A 21,983-nucleotide genomic window follows, 5' to 3' on the forward strand; every position below is an offset into this window, starting at 1 on the left:
ACGCCGCTGCTCCACCACTTGAGCTATCGTGACCTCGATCCACTCGGGCACGTTGAACAAATTCCCTCTCTTTCTAGGCATAGTAATAACTGTCGAAGATTAGATCCTGACATTTGTTTTCGAATTTTTGTTTCAACATTTCTGTTTTTGTTAGATGTTTTAAAACGTGTTAGTTTTAGGTACTACTATCATTCAAAACTCCATTAATTTTTAGTCCAAATTTTAGAAAATTATTGAAAAAGACCAGGCGTCGAATTTTTCTATTGTATTTCAGTCAATTTTTAGTGTTCGAAATTGGTCGTATTAATTATTCCAATTAATTATTCTTTTTATCATTTAGATTTAATTATCTTTTTTTATAATTATTATTTTATCTTTATATTTTAGGTATGGATTTAGAGGAATAAATGTTTAGCATCAAGGGAACCCAAGATCAAAGACCTTAGATAAAAAGATTGATTAATTTGAGTATTTAATATTTATTATTCAGAAATCGTGAGATGCGGTCTGGTGTGATGTAGGTTTCAGAAAAACATTTTTTTCAACGTGCCAGGGTTTCGATCTTTATTGAGATCATCTTCAGGGCTCAAAGTGTTTGTTTTTTGTTTAGATGTGTCATTCTTGCGCGTCGTGTTGAGTGACAGTCTGGCATATATATCGGGAAAAAAAGGCCAGAAGAGACGGTGGGAATCGAACCCACGACCTACGAGCCGAGTGTTTCTCATGCTAACCACTCGGGTACTTTTGTTCTGTTGAAACATTTTGATTTTTCATCATTTTCACTAACACATACCGTCGAGTAGACACGCAAGAATGGCACAATTACACAGAAGACAAACACTTAACACTGAAGGTGATCTCTATAAAGATCGAAACGTTGGCACGATAAAGAAAATGTTTTTCTGAAACCTACGTCACACCAGACCACATCTCAGTATCTCCAAATAATCATTAACTAACGGTCACTAAACACCACACATTTCTACACAAGAAAAATTATATTTGTTTTACATGAATTTTTATCGCCAACAAATATAATATGGTCCATTTTTATGAAATATGACTTGAAGCTTAAATATGACTAGAAGACAAGTAAATATGCAAATATAATAATGTTTTAATAAACTTATTTATATAATTGAATTAGTCAAGCGGACCACGAAATTAGTGAAAATAATTGAATGAGTTGTAGTAGATGTGTTCACAAATTTTGAAATTGAACTTATTGACATAACGCCGTACTTGTTAATGTGATTCTTGATCTTTTCTATTTTGAAGTGATTAAAGTGTGGTTTAAATCTGCTGGGCCAACAGTTCTCCCCAATTGGCGAGTTCTATAGAACAAGTTGGTTTCTCGCCGGGTTACTAGTAGAGAGTATGTAGTTGTTAATTAGTTGATTTGCTAGTGTGCGCTTCGTTAAGTTAATTTCTGCTTGAAGTATTTTCAATTTACACGTTTTATTTGATTATCGGCCAACTGGAATAAATAATATTTTGACATAAATTTCGTACAGTCAGGTCTCTCAAAGCCATCGTCAAAATAAATTCCCTTTTACGTACTGAACCCTAAATGTACTTGAAATTATTAAGAATCAAATCGAAAGGACAGCAACACGAAATCGTCAAATTTACTTGACTTCTCATTTCTGTATCATTGCAATTTTTCGTTCCGTCAACATATTTATTATTCCTGAAATAATTGAATTCAGGCTAATTGGTTTTTAACAAAAAAACAAAAATATGAAATATGTAATTTTTGACTAAAAATAATTAACAATTCCGTAATCTAGTTGGGTTGTTTAACTCATAAAAGTAGGAACATTTACACCATTAAATTCAACTGTCTATACCAATTATATAGAAAAATGTCGGCAATCAGAAAGACAAACTGTGGGGAATTTAATCCTTCAAAATGCACCGATAAACAAACAAACAAAGATAAAACCAACATAGCCAACCCCTCACAAACTTACAAAAGAAACTTGACTTCACAAAAATCACCCAAAGCACGACAATGGCAAAATAACAAAATCCCTCTGACAGACCAGAATAGCTCGTGAAAGCTAGACGAAAATGATTGGTAACGTCAAATTACTTGTCTATCTATACTGAGCAAGTTTAATTTTCGGTTTTTCACCCAGAATTACCTTGTATGTTTTTTATATCTTTTAATTTCTTCGTGTCTAATATAATTTTTTTTAATTTGAATGTTACTGGTTAGATGCCTTTTTCCTAGTAGGTCGGTCTTGCCGATAATTAGTACCAATTTCTAATTGCCCTTGTATTCAGAGAGGGTTTTGGGCTTATGTGTTAAATATATCAATTTAGTTTGTATTCTTATTTCTTTAAATATGTGAATTTGATCCATTTAATGTATTTTTTATGTGTGCCAGTTAATTGGCATTGAGTTCTACTCGTTGTTGTTTGATGTATTATTTTTATTAATTACTACTGGGCTTTCTTTCGTTTCTTTGATCAGGTCCTCATCCACTTGACTGGACGCAATCTATGTATAATGTAATTTTAAATGTTAATTTCACTTTTTTATTACACTATAGGGCACATTGATGATTTTAATGTGTCTTTCATGTGATTTGAAGCTGCCATTTTAGATTTGTGTTATCTGTGGGTAGTATGGAGTCGGAACGTATATTGTTAAACAATTACTTTCATTTTTTTGTATATAATTGTAGTTGTCAGTTTGTGCAATTAATAGGTCAATGAAGTTAGCACGGTGGGTACGACCAGTTCCAGGCTGGATGATGGATGGCCATCTTGCTGAAGCTAAGTTGGTTGATATGGTAAGACCCCCCCCCCCCAACAATGTATAAATTCTGACTTATCGATTACGACTATACTCCAATGAAGTTTCTGATTGACGTATTACAAAAGTTCTTTTCTGCTATTGGGTTCCAATTCTGCAGTGAATAATATGTAAGAAGGTACCAAAGGGGTAAGATCTGTGTAATCCTTCCATGAGCATTTTTACAAAAATAAAATTATAATGTACAACCGGACAATCGCGTTATAAAGAAAATAAAAATACACCTATTTAAATAATGGAACACCCTTCATGCAATGAAAACGTACAAGAAGTTGCATGGATTATAAAACAACCAATCAATGCACATGCCTGTCACTGTAAACCAATAACTTCATTAAATGCAGGTAGTGCTGTACATGTAGAGATATATTCTGTATTCAAAGAAAAGAAAAATAAATTATGTTTTCTGTAACCAATTTGACAGTTTACAAGAAATATGTATAATGCTTTCTTGCCCATACATGTTGCACATACAACAAATAATAGTAGAATTCATTGTATAGTTGCTTTTTTCTGTAAAAAATGTCATTTAATCGTTTTTGGGTTACTAACTTAAACTTAACAGATATTTCATCTGTCAGCTGTCTTTGAATTTTTGTATAAACAATTGTACGAGTATGACTGAACTAATGCTTACCAATTTCTGGTCTGTCTCTATTTGTCAATTTTTTTTTCCTTTTGACTGGGGCTTCGGACATCTAGGTCATTTCCGCCCCAACTAAGTCTATATTCTATTTACCCTTTCAAACACTACTTTCACACAAATAAATACATTCATACACATAAATACATCCATACAGTACACTCATTCCCTTTGGTCGGTGGATACTTGATATTCCTCCACCGACCTATACTCAAACTAATCTAGATTGCGGTCGATGGAGTACTTTTATAAATATTCCGCCATCGACCCAGAACACACACTCATACGCTCTCAACGTTCGAGGGTTCGATGACGTTATATTTCACCCTCACCCCTCGCCATTCACGCTAATAAATACATGCACTCAGACAAAACATATAGACACACAACACATAAGACATATTATATACAATAAAAAAACCCAAATTTCCTTCAAAAAGCGGAACAGGGGACCTAGAAAACCCGCTGCAGTGCTCGAGTACCATTTTCAGATTGGATGACATGCCTACACGCTCCCGATAGGGAGACAAGGCATGACATTTTTCCAGTATGTGGGACACATCAGCAACCTTTCTCTGCGTAAGGGGCACCTGCGCGGGCTTTTGCCCAAGACAGGTGCCCGTGTGTCAACCGTGTATGGCCTATTCTTAATCGCGTAAGGACGATTCCTTGTTTCCAGCTCAAGTTCTCGGGGGCCATCTACGAATCTTGCTCTTGACGCGCAAAAACCTCTCGGACGACCCGTCCATTAATATTATATATATTTATGTAACGTTCCCATTTGATTAAACCTTAAAAATTGTCAAATAAAAAATTATTTAATGAAAAAATTAATTAAAATAAACAAGAAGATATTAATTCTCTCCTTACAACAGGCCAATAACGTGCCCAGAGGGAGGGGCCAAAAGAAATAAAATGTAAACAGCAGGAGTCTTGAATTAACAGTCAGACTGAAAATACGGGATTGAAAAGGGCAAAGCTGTGTTTTCTGATAATTAGTGAGATCTAACTTTTTATAAGAAAAGACGTTCTAGGCTTCGTGAGGTGAGCCTTCCCTTTTAATTTAACTTTTTAGAGTTGTTTTGTTTTGTATTTTTTTAACAATAGTTATTTGCTATTTATTTTGGATTTTAGTGCTAAAAAGAAGACGTATATTTTATTATATATTATTACTTTAAAAGAATATTTTTTGTTGAATCATAATAAACCATTATAAGGAATTATTTTTTATTTGTTCTTCATTCTATTAAGTTTATACTAATACCTATTTTTAAGAATGGTTGTCTTTAAGCTGGGAATAAACCTTCCCGATTATAACAGTTTTAATCAAAGTGAAACTTAATCCCAGTAAAAACTCGCACATTACAATCAAAGTTAAACTTAATCCCAGTAAAAACTCGCACATTACACTTCGACTTACTAACTTTTTTAAAAAATTAACTCAATTTCATAGCAACATTAACTTCACCACTACTCCTTATCGGCATAGACATCATAGGACCTATATACCACGCCACAATACTAATGGCAAAACTTCACCGTTACATAGAATAATGTGCTCCGCAAATGTCATCACTCACAATTATTTCATTCCTCTATTGATATTTTTTGAACCAACTCCACAATTTGCTTAACAAATCTTGAAACTCTAGGCATAAATATTCATTGAATTTATGTAAAAAAATTGACTTTATCTTCTATCCATATGAATATTATTATTATTTATTATCGAAAGTTTGCAGTCTGATGAACGTGCGGTTTGGTTGTTTCAAAATCATTTTGGCAGGATTATTCCCATTGATCTCTCTGTTTTTCGACATCTTCAGCGGTGGATCCGTGTGAAATTTGCTCTGTAATGTCCGCTATACAAGTTCGTGAAAGGTGGAAAGAATGTTGTTGATTGACGAAGTTTTACAATATATTATTATGTGTGGGGTTCAGTAACCGTTAGTTAATGATTATTTGGTGATCGTGAGATGCGGTAAAAATATTTTCTTTATCGTGCCAACGTTTCGATCTTTATGGAGATCATCTTCAAAGCCTGGGATTTAAATTATACATTATATTTTATGATTGTTTAAATTTTACAAACACATGTAGGATGTGATAAAAGTGAATATTATACAATGCTAGAAATTGTAGACTCAAATTATTTGTACTCATTCAAAGTGTTTGTTTTCTGTGTATCATTATTTGAAAAATGTGTCATTATGTGAATTGTTTTATAGTTTTTAAAGGTATCAGAAGAGAGAAATGTATTTCATTTGTGTGATAGGCCGTGAATGAATGGCAAGGATATGTATATTGGTTTGTCTACATTTGTTAGTAATTAAATTCACTAATTTCGTGGTCCGCTTGACCAATTAATATATTACAATTAATTAAGGTTTTTAGTTGAGATAAAAAAGTCAATGGCACGAGCGGGATTCGAACCCACGATCTTCGGCTTGATACGCCGCTGCTCTACCACTTTAGCTATCGAGACCTCGATCCACTCGGACACTAACTTCCCATCTCAGCCCCACCTTTTGAATTTTCCCTCCTTTTTGCCATTTTTCAAATGTCGTGTAATCTATTTGATTCTCGGCGACAAATGAAATGACCACGAAGAGCTTTACTGAAGGTATACTTCATTTTAAACTTATTAAATTCACTAGTTCCGTGTTCCGCTTGACCAATTCATATTTTTTAATTAAGCTTTTTAGTTGAGATGAAAAAGTTAGTGCTCTTTCTGAGAGCCGTAACAATTTCCTCAAAAAACCTTGACTAACAGAACGATCTGGATGTAGTGTGCATGAAGATAGCCGTTGAATTTCTTATTTAAAAGGGACACTCTCAACACGACAGCCAAAAATCACACATCTTCACAGAAAACAAACACTTTGAGCCATGAGGATGATCTCAATAAAGATCGAAACGTTGGCACAAAAAAAAATTTCTAAACCTACGTCACACCACACCGCATCTCACGATCTCCAAATAATCAAAAAAATATTATTATTATTATTATTAATACTAGGTGATAGTTGGTCGGGAAGTAGTCATCCCCCGATGGCTTAGGTAACCTCGAGAACCTAGACTTTTCCAAAATTATGTTATAGTTTTTGTCCACTCCGTCCAACTAGATGACTGCGAAAACAAGTTATATCACACAAGGTACAAGAGGCTGTTTTCCTCTTCTGCACTGCTAGGTGGGGGCGGGTTCCTCGACTCGAGTCCGTTGTCTCTTGCCACGTTTGTGATGGATTAAAAAATACATGGCTTATTAAAAAAAGTTTTGATTTACAAAAAAAAAAATCTTTTCAGATCTAGAATATTAGGTTTGCGTCCCTACCAGTTTCACTTCTCACTCAAATTTCCGAATCTCTTACATTTTTACGTTCAGTGTCTTAAAACAACTTCCTTACTGACACATAATGAAAAACAGTGACTCCAAAGTGGTTATAATTTTTTTATTTAGTGACTATTAAAGAAATTTCGTTGTAGATCTAAAGTTGTGATGGATTGCCTCCGCCAGCGCAAGTGGGATAAAGGGAGCAGACAAACGACCCATAATATACGAGGAGTGTTTTTTGAATGTGTGAAAAAAAACTCGGCCTCCGGTTACCAGGGGTGTGGGTGGGTCGGCCATCAGAAGTACATTGACTAGGCAAAGGAGTGATCTTCATACGAAACAATGGCCAAAGCCGGCCATTTAGCCTGAGCCGGCCAGAATCCCGTTTTATCCCACTCGCTTTATTTCATTGTACAAAACAATGAGAATTACGACCGGGGGATTCGGCCATTTCATTGGCCGGCCCGAATTTTTGCTCATTGTTTGTCTGTCTCTTGTTCATCTTTAAAAAATTCGTTCCCGCGAATGGAGGAAGCCGTTTTAAATCATAGACATTGGGCGACAATCCTTCTAACGCGCTCAAATTTATATAAAAAATAACTATTCGGATTACTATTTTCAGCAGGACATTCCATTAATCATATAACAGTATGATATTTTCCTTGTAAAATTCTTGAAAGCGGATTATTTGAAAGTGTTGGAGGATTTATTATTTAAACAAAAAACCGTTAAGGTTCATTAAAGAATAATTAGCCTTTTCGTTCTTCCATTTCTAAAGGTGTTAATCAGCTATTTTTCATTTTAGTGATCCCAACGGGCCTAACCAGAGCCACATGGACGGCGACCATGAACTACCGTTTTGGGACACGTACGACTCGATCAACCAGCTGTACCTGCAATTAGGTAATTGTCATTTTTTAAACATTTTAGGTTTTCACCATTGACTACGCGATATCATTTAAATAATAACTAATTAAACAGTGTTTTATTAATTAAATAAAAGTAATTAAAATACAATTTTAGTATATTAATATTCTATTACTGTCGTATGAATACGTCAGAAGGTATACAGTTATACACAGTATAATTATTCATAACAGGAATTGAGAATGTTTAAAAATCTACTTGTTGATTGAATAAAAAATAATTTCAAAACTATGTCTCGTATTTCATACAGCATCGAATTTATACTATCCCAAAAGGTAAATAAACGCGATGACATTTATGAAATAATATTTACTATTTACATACAGTTTACTATGTTTAATTCATATAATAAATGTTTTAAAATATATTTTTTAATTCGATTAATTAAGACTTCGTGAAGTCAAGCTCAAATGGTAGAGTAGTGGCGTATCAAGCCGAAGGTCGTGGGTTCGAATCCCGCTTTTGACATTGGCTTTTTTATCTCAACTAAAAACCTTAATTAATTGAATGATATTAATTGGTCAAGCGGACCACGAAAATTAGTGAATTTAATATTTTTTAAGGTGTGTTTTTTTTATTATCCATTAATTTCTCTCAGCAAATAGTTGATAAGTTGATTAATACTTACTTATCAATATAAAAAATGAATGAATAGCTTTATTATAGTGACTGGGTGAGCATTTTTTTTTTCATAATTTAATGCATTTTTTTACAATGGATACCAGGAACAGGAGGAGTTCCCTCCTGAGCACTGCAGCTGTACAGCTTATTGTACTTTATCCCTGGCTCCATATTTTTAGGGGCTCGCAACACAAGTGTGAATTTGAGCCCACGGTGTGCCGGTGTTCTTTCATCGAAAAAACTCATTTTTGAAGAGGGTTGGGACCAAATTCAGGGTAGCTGAGATCTGATCCCGCTCCTTCCATTGATGTGTCAATTTCTTTCAGTTGCGGCCACCGTCCCCTTAGGCGTCAGAAAATGCCCAGAGGCGTCGGTGCGGATCGAACCCACGACCGCGGGTCTACTAGCCGAGAATCTGACGCGTTAACCACTCGGCTACCGCGGCCCCCATTTAATGCATTAGTAGTAGAGTAATTAAAATTTTAAATAAAAAGTTCGTGTATATTCATAGGTTTTTATGCACTTTTTCGACATAAGCACAGTTTTTTTAAATTAGCAAATTTTAAAATTTATATTGACTATTTTTGTGACCTTAGACAATTTTTTAAAATAAATTTCAGAAATGGCCAAGTGGGCATAAAATGTACGGCATCTTCCTATTATTTTTGTTAAACGGCTGACACAGATGCGTCATTTCGTTAATATATTTAAGTTTTAGAAGTTAACTTATAATTTTAAAAATTGCTCTTATATAATGTGTTTATTGTACTTGATAAAAGGTACTGGTTTGTGACATGACTTTTATAATAAACTCCTAGCATGTCGGCAGTTTCAATGGTTTTATCATATTGTCTATTTGAACATTCCACCTACTCGTCTAATTAAAAGTTCATCTAAACTGCCGTGCAGTTAGTCTAGCACTAATCTCAACAATCACTGACAAGAACAGGGCATTTTTTCTTCGGTTAGCAAATTTACTGTTATTCTGAGAAATCTGTAGCCTGTATAATTGAAAACGCATACTTCGCATATATGTAGTTGAAAAGATTTAAAAAAAGTAAATATTGCCCAGTTTCAAGGAATAGTATGTAATTGGGAGTGAAACATGGTTTCTTTACTATTTTTTTAACTTGATCATATGTGTTATATCCCCTACTTGATAATCAAAACTAACAGAGGATATAATATTTTATTTTCATTTTCGACCACTTTTTAACTGATTTGACAGTATTCAATACAGTCCTTGGTAATGTAGGGAATGAGTCGGCCTTCAAGGAAATTTGATATCGCTTGTAAAAACTTAAATGTGTCAATCTGTAGACATATATAAAGCCGGGAACACACTTACCCGATGCAACGCTAGGCGACGCTACCCGATGCTACCCGACGCAAATCCAAAGTCTACTTTTCCGTAAGGTTGTATTACCGCCTTGCACATCTGCCCGATGCTATGGCGCTACCCCATACGCTACCCTACTCTACGCTCTGCGATCCCCACTGTCCAGATTTTCGTCGGGTATCATGGAGTACAATCGAAGACAAAAGAAACGGGCACTCATATTTTTATTCAAACTACAAATATTATTGTTGTTATATTAATTACAACACACTTATTTTAATATAAACCAAATTAACCGAGATCAAAAATGCATTTATTTTCATTTAAAAAAAAAAAATTTTGGTACTGTAGAAAATTGTTCAAAACACCAGAATACCATTTTTTGATATAGAGAATTTAACTAACTATATATTTCATGGTTTTGCTCAAAAAATTACATCGAGTAGCGTCAGAACAGGACACCAATATTTTTTTGTAGTTTATTTCAAACTATGTATATGTAATTTTGTCGTTATATTAATTACAACATTCTTATTTTAATATAAACCCAATTAAAATTCATGCGTTTTTATAAAGGTTATTTAATTATGATGGTTAGGCAGAAAATTTATCAAAATACCGGAAAACTTTATTTAAAACAATTAAATTTAACTAATAATTATTACATGGTTTTGCTCAAAATAATGCATTAAGAACAAAAGAAGCGTTGCGATTGTGATACTGATGTGTGATGCACACTGTATGACTGTACGTGGCGTGAGTTGGACGTCGCATTCGATGTGCACAACCTACCAAAACGTGGCAAGGCGTCCGGTCGCATCGTGTAGCGTTGCATCAGGTAAATGTGTTCCCGTCTTAAGGTTGTTTTGACCTGGTTGGCAGTAACAACTAAATTTGATTTTTTCATCAAGGCCATGCCTTGATCCAGTGTTCCTAAGAAGAAATAATCAGGGAATTAGAAATTCTGTGTTTTGTTGAAAAGGATATAATATAACAGTCCAGACGGTCCAGTATGCATGCCTCTTACCTCTTAATCATTTATTTCGTAAATACAAGGTAAGTAGCACATAATCTGAGAAAAGAAACAATTTTAGAATTACCAACATTCAGACCACCCACTGATTAACCATATCATTTGTACGCTGTAAGAAGACTATCCTTTAAAAAGAAAAACATTTCAATAAGAAATTTTAAGTTTAAAAAAATTTGATAATTAGATAAATGTGAGTTAATTATATTAATTTTTACTGTAATCTTAACTTAGTTTGATATTCAGAATTTTCGGTAAATCCACACAGAGTTCAATTATTTGTTTGGTTTTTTAAAAATATCGTGAAAGGACTGAGATTATGTTTTGTATTTTTGAAGAATGAGAATATCTAAAATTCGAAGGAACCCGTTTTCTGTCTTTCTTGGACGCTCGAGAATCGCCTTCAATGGACAGCTCAAGAAATTCAAAATGGCGAAATTATACCAGATGGTGATAGCTGCCACAGAGAAGAATACCCATTTAGAGAACATCTGGGTCCCATACATCCTGATGATTGGTTGACAGCGTACGGAGTAGTCCGTCATTAGTTGATTGGAGTTGGGTTGACACTGGAAGTTGCACACGAATCAGTTTAGAGTTTAGAGTTAGTCACTGGTTAGTTCCCAGCGTTGAGTTAAAAGTTAGATTATGAATGCGACAGTTGTCGGTTGCAAAAATGGAGACCAGTGGGCTAGACTTTTATTAGATTTTTTTAGAGTAGTCGAATTTTGGAGGAAAATTGATGGCTTCGGCTTATATGCCTCCTGTGTGAATTTTTAGCAGTTAGTAGATGGTTTTGAGTTGTGGCATCCTGGATTACTTTCTATAGCCTCATTCGGATTCGGAGGAAAAACTAATCATGCCGAATGATCGTCTCGCCGATGTATACGTCAACTCTTGGCCCGCCCGCAATATATATCAAACCGTATATACATCAAACCGAACTGGGCTCACTATATGGCCTTGTTTTACATCCGTATTTCTACTAAATTTATCTGAAAATACATTTTTAGCCAAATTGTTTGAATAATATTTTTATAATAATTATAAATTTTGAGGATACACCTAAATTATATAAATTTGTGAAAAGCGACTAAAGCCGGGAACACACTTACCCTATGTACGTCATGCGACGCTACCCGATGCTACCCGACGCCTTGCCACGTTTTGGTAGGGTGTGCACATCTATCCGACGCAAGCACACATCGCGTACAGTCCACAGCGTTTATCACAATAATCACTATCACAATCGCAACGCATCTTTTGTTCTTAATGCACTATTTTGAGCAAAACCTTGTAATAAATTGTTAGTTAAATTTTATGAGCACAACCATCTAATAAATTGTTTGTTAAACTTAATTGTTTTAAATAAAGTTACTCCTAACCATCATAATTAAACAATGTTTATAAAAACTTATGCATTTTTGATCTCGTTTAATTTGGTTTACATTAAAATAACATGTTGTAATTAATATAACGACAAAATTACATGTACTTAGTTTGAAATAAACTACAAAAAATATGAGTGTCCTGTTCTGATGCTACCCGACATTACAAAATGGTGTAATTTTACGAGCAAAACTATGAAATAAATTGTTAATTAAATTTTATGAGCAAAACCGTGTAATAAATTGTTCCAATTTTAGTATATGTACCGCCGAAGCGAGTACAATAAATTGTTAGTTAAATTCATTATATCAAAAAATCGTATTCCGGTGTTTTGATTGATTTTCTACCAAACCTTTAAAATTAATTTTTTAAATAAAAACTAATTAATTTTAATAACAGTTAATTTGGTTTATATTAAAACAAGAATGTTGTAATTAATATAACGACAATAATACATGTAGTTTGAATAAAACTATGAGTGTCCGGTTCTTTTGTCTTCGACTGTACTCGATGCGACCCGACGAAAATCTGGACAGTGGGTACCGCATAGCATCGGGTAGATGTGCACGGGTGTAATGCAACCTTACGGAAAATCGGAGTTTGGATTTGCGTCGGGTAGCGTCGCATAGCGTAGCATCGGGTAAGTGTGTTTCTGGCTTAAGAGTGTAAATAGTCAAATGCAGCTTTAAGGTCAATAAAAAATGAATTTTTTTTTTAATTCTTTGAATTTGGTATTAACAACGGATAACGTAAACAATTTGTTTACTGTGAAATATCCCCTTCTAAAACCTCGTAGCGCTTCGTGCAACTGACCACTTTCATCAGTTGTGATTGACAATAACACCAAAGTCAATTGCTAATTGACAAATTCTGTCAATTTGTTAGTTATTAGCCTTCTTTACAACATCAATTAATGTATAATATCAATAAACAAGATTGCTCGATAATTCATAATTTCATGGTGGTCCTGTTTTTTATGCAATGGAAACACCATCGAGGTTTTACATCTTTCTGGAAAATTATCCTACTATTTAAAAGCAGTAAGTTTTAAATATTTGTAACACTATGAATAAAAAAAATGGACGCTTTTGAAATGGTTATAGGTAATTCAATCTTAGCTCTAGTATATACAAAATTACATGGTTTTGTTTGCCCAATAAGATCAATTATAGACAGTTAAGTTTTTTTACATAATGTTATATTTTTGACAATTCTGATATATTTTTGTAAAATTCTGTTTATCAATTTTTTTAAACATATTTTACCGGTCACTAAATTTACCCTTCGGAAAAATGGTCTGAACAGGGAAGAAATAAATTATTTTTTGTTAACGGTCTCATCTCGTCGGATCTGTGATCATTAGTTAAATTATTCGGTCTTGTTCTGAAAAGCACTTCGCATTTATATCCTCATTAGGGACTTCATGCAACGTTATGCTTGTTTGTTTGGACATTTTAGAAATTGCTGGTAACTGTAGATCGGATTATAATATTATTAAATCGCCTTTGTTTTGCTCTTTTCACCAGACTATATACTCATTTTTTACATTTAACACAAATATAATTGAAAAACTGGCGAAACAGTTAACGAAACAAGCACTAATAAACGAGCTAATTTTTGTTCTTTAAGAAAATGAGACCTCTAGATCGTTTTTTATTTGATGTGTTGCTATCATTTTCAATACCCTATCCGGCTTTCCTTTGTTCTCTTTGTGAGGGTGGATTTCGACCTTGTCGGAAGTAGTGATCTTCTGGTTGTCCAAAAGAAACCTTAATCTAGCCATCTTCCTAATAAATAGAATATTCTGAATGGCCAAACCGGCTCCGAATCCTCTTTTTTCTGAAGTCCGTTAAAACGTGTTTCACCCCGCATACGTTTTACAAGAAATATAAGAGAAATATGTTAGTGATAGATCATAGCGATGGCGTCCGGACTAGTCGATACAACTGGATTTCCTTCGGCTCCATTACTCTTTCATCGGTTCGTTCTTTTATTCGACAGAATCATCGTTGCCGATATGATTTTTGTATTTATTTGCTTAACTTTCCTATATATAATCCATTTGATAGTTTTGGCCGATTTTTTCGAAAACGTTTAACGACTCTTGTCTGCATTTACTCCAGCATCTCATCAGTAGAATCTATGCTAATAAAACAGAATTGAACATATGTACACTGAGAGGCACAAAATTCCACCAACTTGTAATAGTACTTGTTTTGTATACGTTTTTATATATTAATGTAGGTTTCATGTTTTTCAATATTTTATAATTGAGTCTTTGCCTAAAAATTTAAAAAGAAATGTAAATCGCTAAAGGAAATGAAAGAAAAGACGGACCGTTAAAATAGGTTTTAGATTTTTAATTAATATTTCAATAGGGGCGTCGGTGGCCGCAACAGTTTTTGCGTTGACAGAGTTGATAGTTGAGCGTTCATAGAGAGGAACTTTGATTACTAACTGATTGCTAAGAACTGGACTAGTTGTGTAAATACACTAAATGACAAAGAACACACAACACAAGGGAGGGGGCGACGGTGGCCGCAAGGTTTAGTCGTTGGCACGGCGCTCATCACTGTAAGGTAAAGGTCCCGGGTTCGAATCCAGCGGCCCTAAGTTCGAACCCGACATACTTATAAACGTATAAACGTAACCTTTTTCAAAAAACCGGCACCCTGAAGGTTTATATGACCTCTACTGTTGCAAACCCTCGTTAAAAAAAATCAATATCACGAATTTCCTTTTTCTTGCTTTAATTACATCTCGAAGACACCTCGCCATACTTTCTACCAGCCTAGAAACGTCTCTTTGCTGGAGGTTAGCCCATTCTTCACGAAAAGTCCTCACAAGATCGTAGTGTATCAAGAAGTGATGGACGTGCTCTTTTTCGTCCTTTGAGGTTATCCCTCACCTCTTTACATTTGCACATACTATAAATTATATTTTACATAAAAAAGCCAACAATTCATGTTTTTTTGGGGGAGGGGGGCATTTATGCCTTTTTCTGGTTATTTCTCTCCATACTACTATATACTCAGAAAATTAGTATTTACTACCAAGCATCTTACATAATTTGTTGTTTATTTCCAGCACTACAATAATAATAATGATTTTTTGGAGATTGTGAGATGCGGTCTGGTGTGGCGTAGGTTTTAGAAAAACTTTTTCTTTATCGTTCCAACGTTTCGATCTTTTTTGAGATCATCTTCAGGGCTCAAAGAATTTGTTTTCCTGTTTAGATGTGTCATTCTTGTGCGTCGTGTTGAGTGCAAGTCTGGCATATATAACGGGAAAAAATGCCAGAGCAGACGGTGGGAATCGAACCCACGACCGCGGGGCCTATGAGCCAAGAGTCTCTCACGCTAACCATTCGGCTACTGTTTGTTCTGTTGATACGTTTTGATTTTTCATCTTTTTCAGTAACACAGACCCATCACTTTAGTTGGCGTGTGTTCTTGACCAAACAACAAGGATATTTGGACCGAAATGACCAAACTACAAATAAATTAAACCCAAAACCGATAATATAAATTTAAGGTTCAAAATGTTAAGATTGTAAATAAATCCATATATGTATTTAGAAGTCATAATTGACTATTATTTTAATTAATTATACTTTTAATGAGAGGTTTTGGTTGAGCTGAAAAACCAAGTGTCACAAATAAGATTTAAACCGACGACCTTTGGCCCAATACGCTGCTGCTCTAATCACTTGAGCTATTGAAGGAGATTTTGTAAAGTTAACAAATCATTACAAATTATTAAGAAGAATATTGGGGAAGTATTCTGCTACAAATTAATAAATTATGATACCGCAAGTGGTTAGAGCAACGGCGTATTGAGTCGAAGGTCGTGGGTTCGAATCCCTCTCGTGACACTAACTTTTTCATTTCAACCAAGATCTTACATTAAAAAAAATAGAAAAATACTTTATCCCTGTTTTGATTAAGGATTAAGTGTGTTTACCTCTCAATTTAAAACATAGCATAAACAAATATTCATTGATAAATGCAATTAGATAAATTAAAGGGAGAATTATCTTTTATCGAGGAAATAAAAAAAATCAATTGGGTGGAATTTTTTTCCTGTGTTTTGATTTCTTTGAGTTCTTTGATTTTACAAATATAAAAATTCGTGAAGAATGGCACCTAAAAGAATAATTGAATATGAACCGACTGTAAATGTTATGATATACTCCAAATTAATTTCCTGTAAGAAACTAAGAAACTAATAAATGCATGTTTTTTTATGTTATTTATAAATAACATACATTCACACTGTAACTACTTATGAACACAACACCGTAATCTTTTGCTTTTAATTTATTACACCTAATCAACTTTTGTTTTAAAAAACTTGCATGATAACGTAGCACTCAGGTGGTCGGCACAACCTTCAGTCTATCTGTAATTATGTACTGACAACTTGAGTACTTAGGCTGTGATGTAAGTTTTTAAAACCACAAAACGATTCAATTAGGGTGCAATAAACGAATAAAAATATCAAAGATTCTAGCACAATTGCTGAAATTTGGCCTCGATAGTTAATAAAAAATGTTGTAATATAACTTTCCTCTCCCCCCACCAAAAAATATAACTTTTTCTTTACTGAACGCTTTAGTCCAAAAACCAGAAGGAAAAAGGAAAATATAATTAATAAATATGTACTAATTCTGAACCAAGCCATAAACAAAATCGATCGTTTTAGGCGAAGGAGAGTTACCTAGGAGTTAGGGAAAGTGAGCAGACAGATCAGGGCAGTACAATTTGTTCTTTTTACACAAAAAAATTCCTTATTTTCCATTGCGGTTTAATTCTATTGTTCCAACATATAGACTAGATACGCTCCATCGGGTCAGGGGCGTTGACAATTCCTTATTACTGAAATGCCGTCATTGACTCTTCATTTCGTGACATTTGTAGGCCTTCGTTGCATTATTCAGGAGGGCTCGAGACTGACCACATATTGGAAACCCTACAGCTCGCTCCCTGAATATTAACTAACCTGTCCTCATTCCATCACTGCTGATTTCTTCATTGCCGCATCTATGTCATACGTTGAACAAATTCCCTCTCTTTCTAGGCATAGTAATAACTGTCGAAGATTAGATCCTGGCATTTGTTTTCGAATTTTTTTTTTCAAGATTTCTGGTTTTGTTAGGTGCTTTAAAACGTGTTAGTTTTAGTTACTACTATCATTCAAAACTCCATTAATTCTTAGTCCAAATTTCAGAAAATTATTGAAAAAAAACAAGCCTCCAAATTTTCCATTCTATTTCAGTCAATTTTTAGTGTTCGAAATTGATCGTATTAATTATTCCAATTAATTATTCTTTTTATCCTTTAGATTTAATTATCTTTTTATTTAATTATTATTTTATCTTTATATTTTAGGTATGGGTTTAGAGGAATAAATGTTTAGCATCAAGGGAACCCAAGCTCAAAGAACTTAGATAAAAAGATTGATTAATTTGAGCAATTAATATTTATTATTCAGAATTCGTTACCATTTAATAAGAACCATTATTTACTAATAGTAGTAATTATAAATATAATAATTATTATTATTTGGAGATCGTGAGATGCCGTCTGGTGTGATGTAGGTTTCAGAAAAACACTTTCTTTATCGTGCCAACGTTTCGATCTTCATTGAGATCATCTTCAGGGCTCAAAGTGTTTGTTTTCTGTTTAGATATGTCATTGTTGCGCGTCGTGTTGAGTGCCAGTCTGGGATATATATATCGGGAAAAAAAGGCCAGAAAAGACGGGGGGACAATCGAATCGAACCCACGACCTACGAGCCGAATGTTTCTTATGCTAACCACTCGGCTACTTTTTGTTCTGTTGAAACATTTTGATTTTTCATCATTTTCAATAACACAAACCGTCGTGTAGACACGCAAGAATGGCACAATTACACAGAAGACGAACACTTTGAGCCCTGAAGATGATCTTAATAAAGATCGAAACGTTGGCACGATAAAGAAAATGTTTTTCTGAAACCTACATCACACCAGATCGCAACTCACGATTTCTGAATAAATATCGACTAACGGTCACTAATCACCACACATGGTCATTAATGTGACGCTAAACATAATTTAATGTATAGATTAATGTAATAATTAAAGAAGTAATTACTTCACTAATAGCTCACGGTGGCCAGTTTATAAGTAGCTGGGAATCGAATCCTGATTGCACGACATTTGAAAGATGGCAAAAAGAGGGAAAATTCGAAAGGTCGTAAATTGAGATGGGGAGTTGGTGTCCGAATAGATCAAAGTCACGATAGATCAAGTGGGTAGAGCAGCGGCGCGGCGTATTGAGCCGAAGGTCATGGGTTCGAATACCGCTCGTGACAATAACTTTTTCACCTCAACCAAGACCTTGGATAAATAAAAAAATTAATTCAAATAATTAATATGGTTAATTATGTTTGCTAAACATATATGAATAATCATAATTAATGAAGTAATCATTTCGATAACAGCTCCTCGAGGCCGCGTCATAAATCGCTTAGAATCGAATCATGATTACGTGACATTTGTAAAATGTCAAAAAGAGAGAAAATTCGAAAGGTGGTCGAGATCGGGTGTTGGTGTCTGAGTGGATCGAAGTCACGATAGCTGAAGTGTTTAGAGCTGTATTTAGCCGAAGGTCGTGTGTTCGAATTCCACTTGTCATACTAACTTTTTCGTCCCAGCCACGACTTTAAATAAGAAAAATAATTAATTGGGCTAATTTTTCTGAAGACTTGGAAATAAACTACATAGCGAGAAAATAATTATGAATATTTGGTAAAAAATGGATTAAAAACAACAACATTAATGACGTTTATGGCATTATTAACGTTGGTCAGACGTAAGCGAAACGGGGCTTGGTTTATCGTAAATGTTCATTCTATGATCCAACAGGGATCGGATCAAATTGTATCGGATGACCATTTGCAACCCAGTAAATTGATGCGCAATCCAATTTTCTTTCTGTCGAAAACGTAGAAACTGTCAGCCTCTTGGAGCGTTATTTTATACCATTTACATCCCATTGACTTATACTAAAATTATCATGTTACAAAGTTTAGTCTCACTTATTTTGTATAAATTGGTTTATAAAGTTATTACTTTTTAAATTGATAAACTATCTACTATAATAAACTGTAATGGCATGTATTAATAGTATATATTTTATGGGATTTCTACATTTCATACCTCGGGTTCCAAATATACAAGTTTTATTTATAACATAAATTTCTATTTGTAGGACACAACATGCGTGTTTTATCCTTTCATAAAATCTTTCGCTCTCTTCGACACTGGCACAAGGTAGATAACAAATGATAACTATATTTTAGTGAATGTTCCAAATAAGATTTTTATATTTTTGGTTTTTAAACACCGGTCTTGCATCACAATTAGTAAAATGAAATGGAAATACTACATTAATTCCACATTGATGAAATAATAATAATATTTCTTTAAGAAGTTAGATAGTTCACACCTAGGTTTAAAGAACCAATTTACTTTAATAAATGACAACTTTAAACTAGTATTCCTTAAGTCGAAAAATGCCTTTGATGAAAGATCAAGTTCGTTGTAGAATAGAAATCTACCAGATCTAAAATCCAATTCGGGACCACGTTCAACGTTAGACCGAATGTATGGTGATTAGTGACCGTTAATCGATATTTATTTAGAAATCGTGAGATGCGGTCTGGTGTGATGTAGGTTTCAGAAAAAAAATTTCTTTATCATGCCAACGTTTCTATCTTTCAATTAATTAAGGTTTTTAGTTGAGATAAAAAAGTCAATGGCACGAGCGGGATTCGAACCCACGATCTTCGGCTAGATACGCCGCTGCTCTACCACTTCAGCTATCGTGACTTCAATCCACTCGGACAATAACTTCCCATCTCAACCCCACCTTTTGAATTTTCCCTCCTTTTTGCCATTTTTCAAATGTCGTGTAATCGGATTGGATTCTCGACGACAAATGAAATGGCCACGAAGAGCTTTAGTGAAGTACACTTCATTTTAATTCATTAAATTCACTAATTTCGTGGTCCGCTCTGGCAGCAACTCACTGCCTTAAAACCTCGTGCTTAATAATAGGAGTAAATGAAAAGTTTGAGGGAAGGTTAGACCAGGCAGAATATATTGCAAATATCGCCGTATAAATTTTCTTTTTGAGGTGAGAATGACCCCTAGATACTTATAATGACAACATCAATTCGTTTGCCGCCAAAGAACCAGCGCTAAATACGCCATCCCCCTACGAATATCTAAATTTTTCGAGCGTCGGTTTTCTTTGCGATGAGGATGAATAGGTGGCAGAATGACTACACTGTCAACATAGAAAGACTTTTAATTACTACACTAGAACAACGAATTACAAAATCTGAAGCATCAAGACATTCATTAATAAATAACGAAAACAGTAAGGGCTAAGGACACAGCCCTGTCTAAGCCCACATACAACCTGGACTAAGTACCTCCCTCTGTGAAATGATTCTTCTGAGCGCTGCTCATTATTTCCGAGGAACGTCTTCCATCTTTTGGATAAGTGGCCTACTCTTTCAGTTTCGAGTTCTCTGTTTGCGAACTACTGGAGCTTTTTTGAGCCTATTTGCTTGCAGAATTTTATTCGTTGGATTGTTCAGATCGGGTCGATTTTATAAAGAGCGCACTGGAGGGCAGCAGAGGCATTTTAATTTTATACCGAGAAGCGCTCATAGTTCTAATTTAATTTTATTTGCTTAATGTTTTTTTTTATTATTTCAGTATCCACATTATATTTTCTATTCAAGGGAATCTCAGCCGGCCACCACCTCCAACAGACGGTTTACAGTGATTTTGTTTTAATGCGTGTTAACACTACCTTAGAAAAATATATTTTCTTTTTGTAAATTGAAATTCTTTTTTCATTCATTCGTTGGATAATATGTATTTATTACAGAAAAACTGGCACAACTGTAGATAAAACAAAATTTATCAAAAAAAGTGACGTGCCATTTCTTGGCTGCTAGACCAACAGAAGGATTATCTGGAGATTGAAAAAGATCGATAATTTTAATTATTATTTATAGTTATGTAAATATTTATAATTAACATCTTTTATTAGTATATAACTCTACCGCCAGGTCTCTTTTGTGAAAATGCCAGATCTTTCGAACATTTACTGTTTAAGTAGTCTATAAATGCTTTTTCTGATACGCGTATTTTTCCCCCGTCCATCAGGCTTCACATTGAACATGTGTATTTTGGCCATCTATCTAAATAATATAGAATAATATATATTATAAATAATAAGTCTATATAATCTATAAAGCGGTTCTCCTCTGATCTTATTTATTATTATTTTTGATGTTATTTTTGTTTAATATTCTCGTAATTTTTGCTTCTCTCCTGCCTTATTGGTATACATTGTGCAAAGATTTATTTTTTTTTTTTTACTTTTAACTTCATAGAAGGAACTTCCTTTATTTAGTTCATGTAAATTATTCTTAGGGGACACCAGTCCCAGAATAAAGTTACTTTTCTTCTTCTTCTTCTTCTATCTTAATAATCCACCCGTCAGAGTTGATGTTTACATGATTACTATTTACAAAATTATTTACAGAAATTAGATTTGTGTGCAAGGTATGATTTTTGGCTTTTTTTTTGCTAATTCTTTATACCTATTTAATAATACATGTTTTAATTATACAAAACTTCACATTTAGTTCTAACCTGTTATATACAATAGGTAGTTAAGAAATATACAATACGAATTTTTCGAATCTATGTACATGAATTTTTTTTTCAAAGGTCTCTTTTAGTAGTACTTTCAGGACTCTGAGTTCTGGTAGTGATTTACATCTTTTAATACATTTCAAGTGTAATTT

The 21,983-nt window shown here is 33.9% G+C and overlaps 1 protein-coding gene across 2 annotated transcripts in view; it reads left to right on the forward strand.

Annotated features, from left to right (window-relative positions):
• LOC106666991 (neuroligin-1-like) overlaps positions 1 to 21,983 on the forward strand; it is a 641,234-nt gene that overhangs the window by 600,152 nt on the left and 19,099 nt on the right. For both annotated transcript variants that reach the window (XM_014394572.2, XM_014394573.2), the window contains exon 8: positions 7,607 to 7,704. In XM_014394572.2, the coding sequence (XP_014250058.1) occupies positions 7,607 to 7,704 (98 nt within the window). The remainder of the gene's footprint in view (positions 1 to 7,606; positions 7,705 to 21,983) is intronic.

Source organism: Cimex lectularius, unplaced genomic scaffold (genome assembly GCF_000648675.2).
Source record: "Cimex lectularius strain Harlan isolate CLEC.00 unplaced genomic scaffold, Clec_2.1 scaffold142, whole genome shotgun sequence".
In the NCBI taxonomy this organism is placed as follows: Eukaryota; Metazoa; Arthropoda; class Insecta; order Hemiptera; family Cimicidae; genus Cimex; species Cimex lectularius.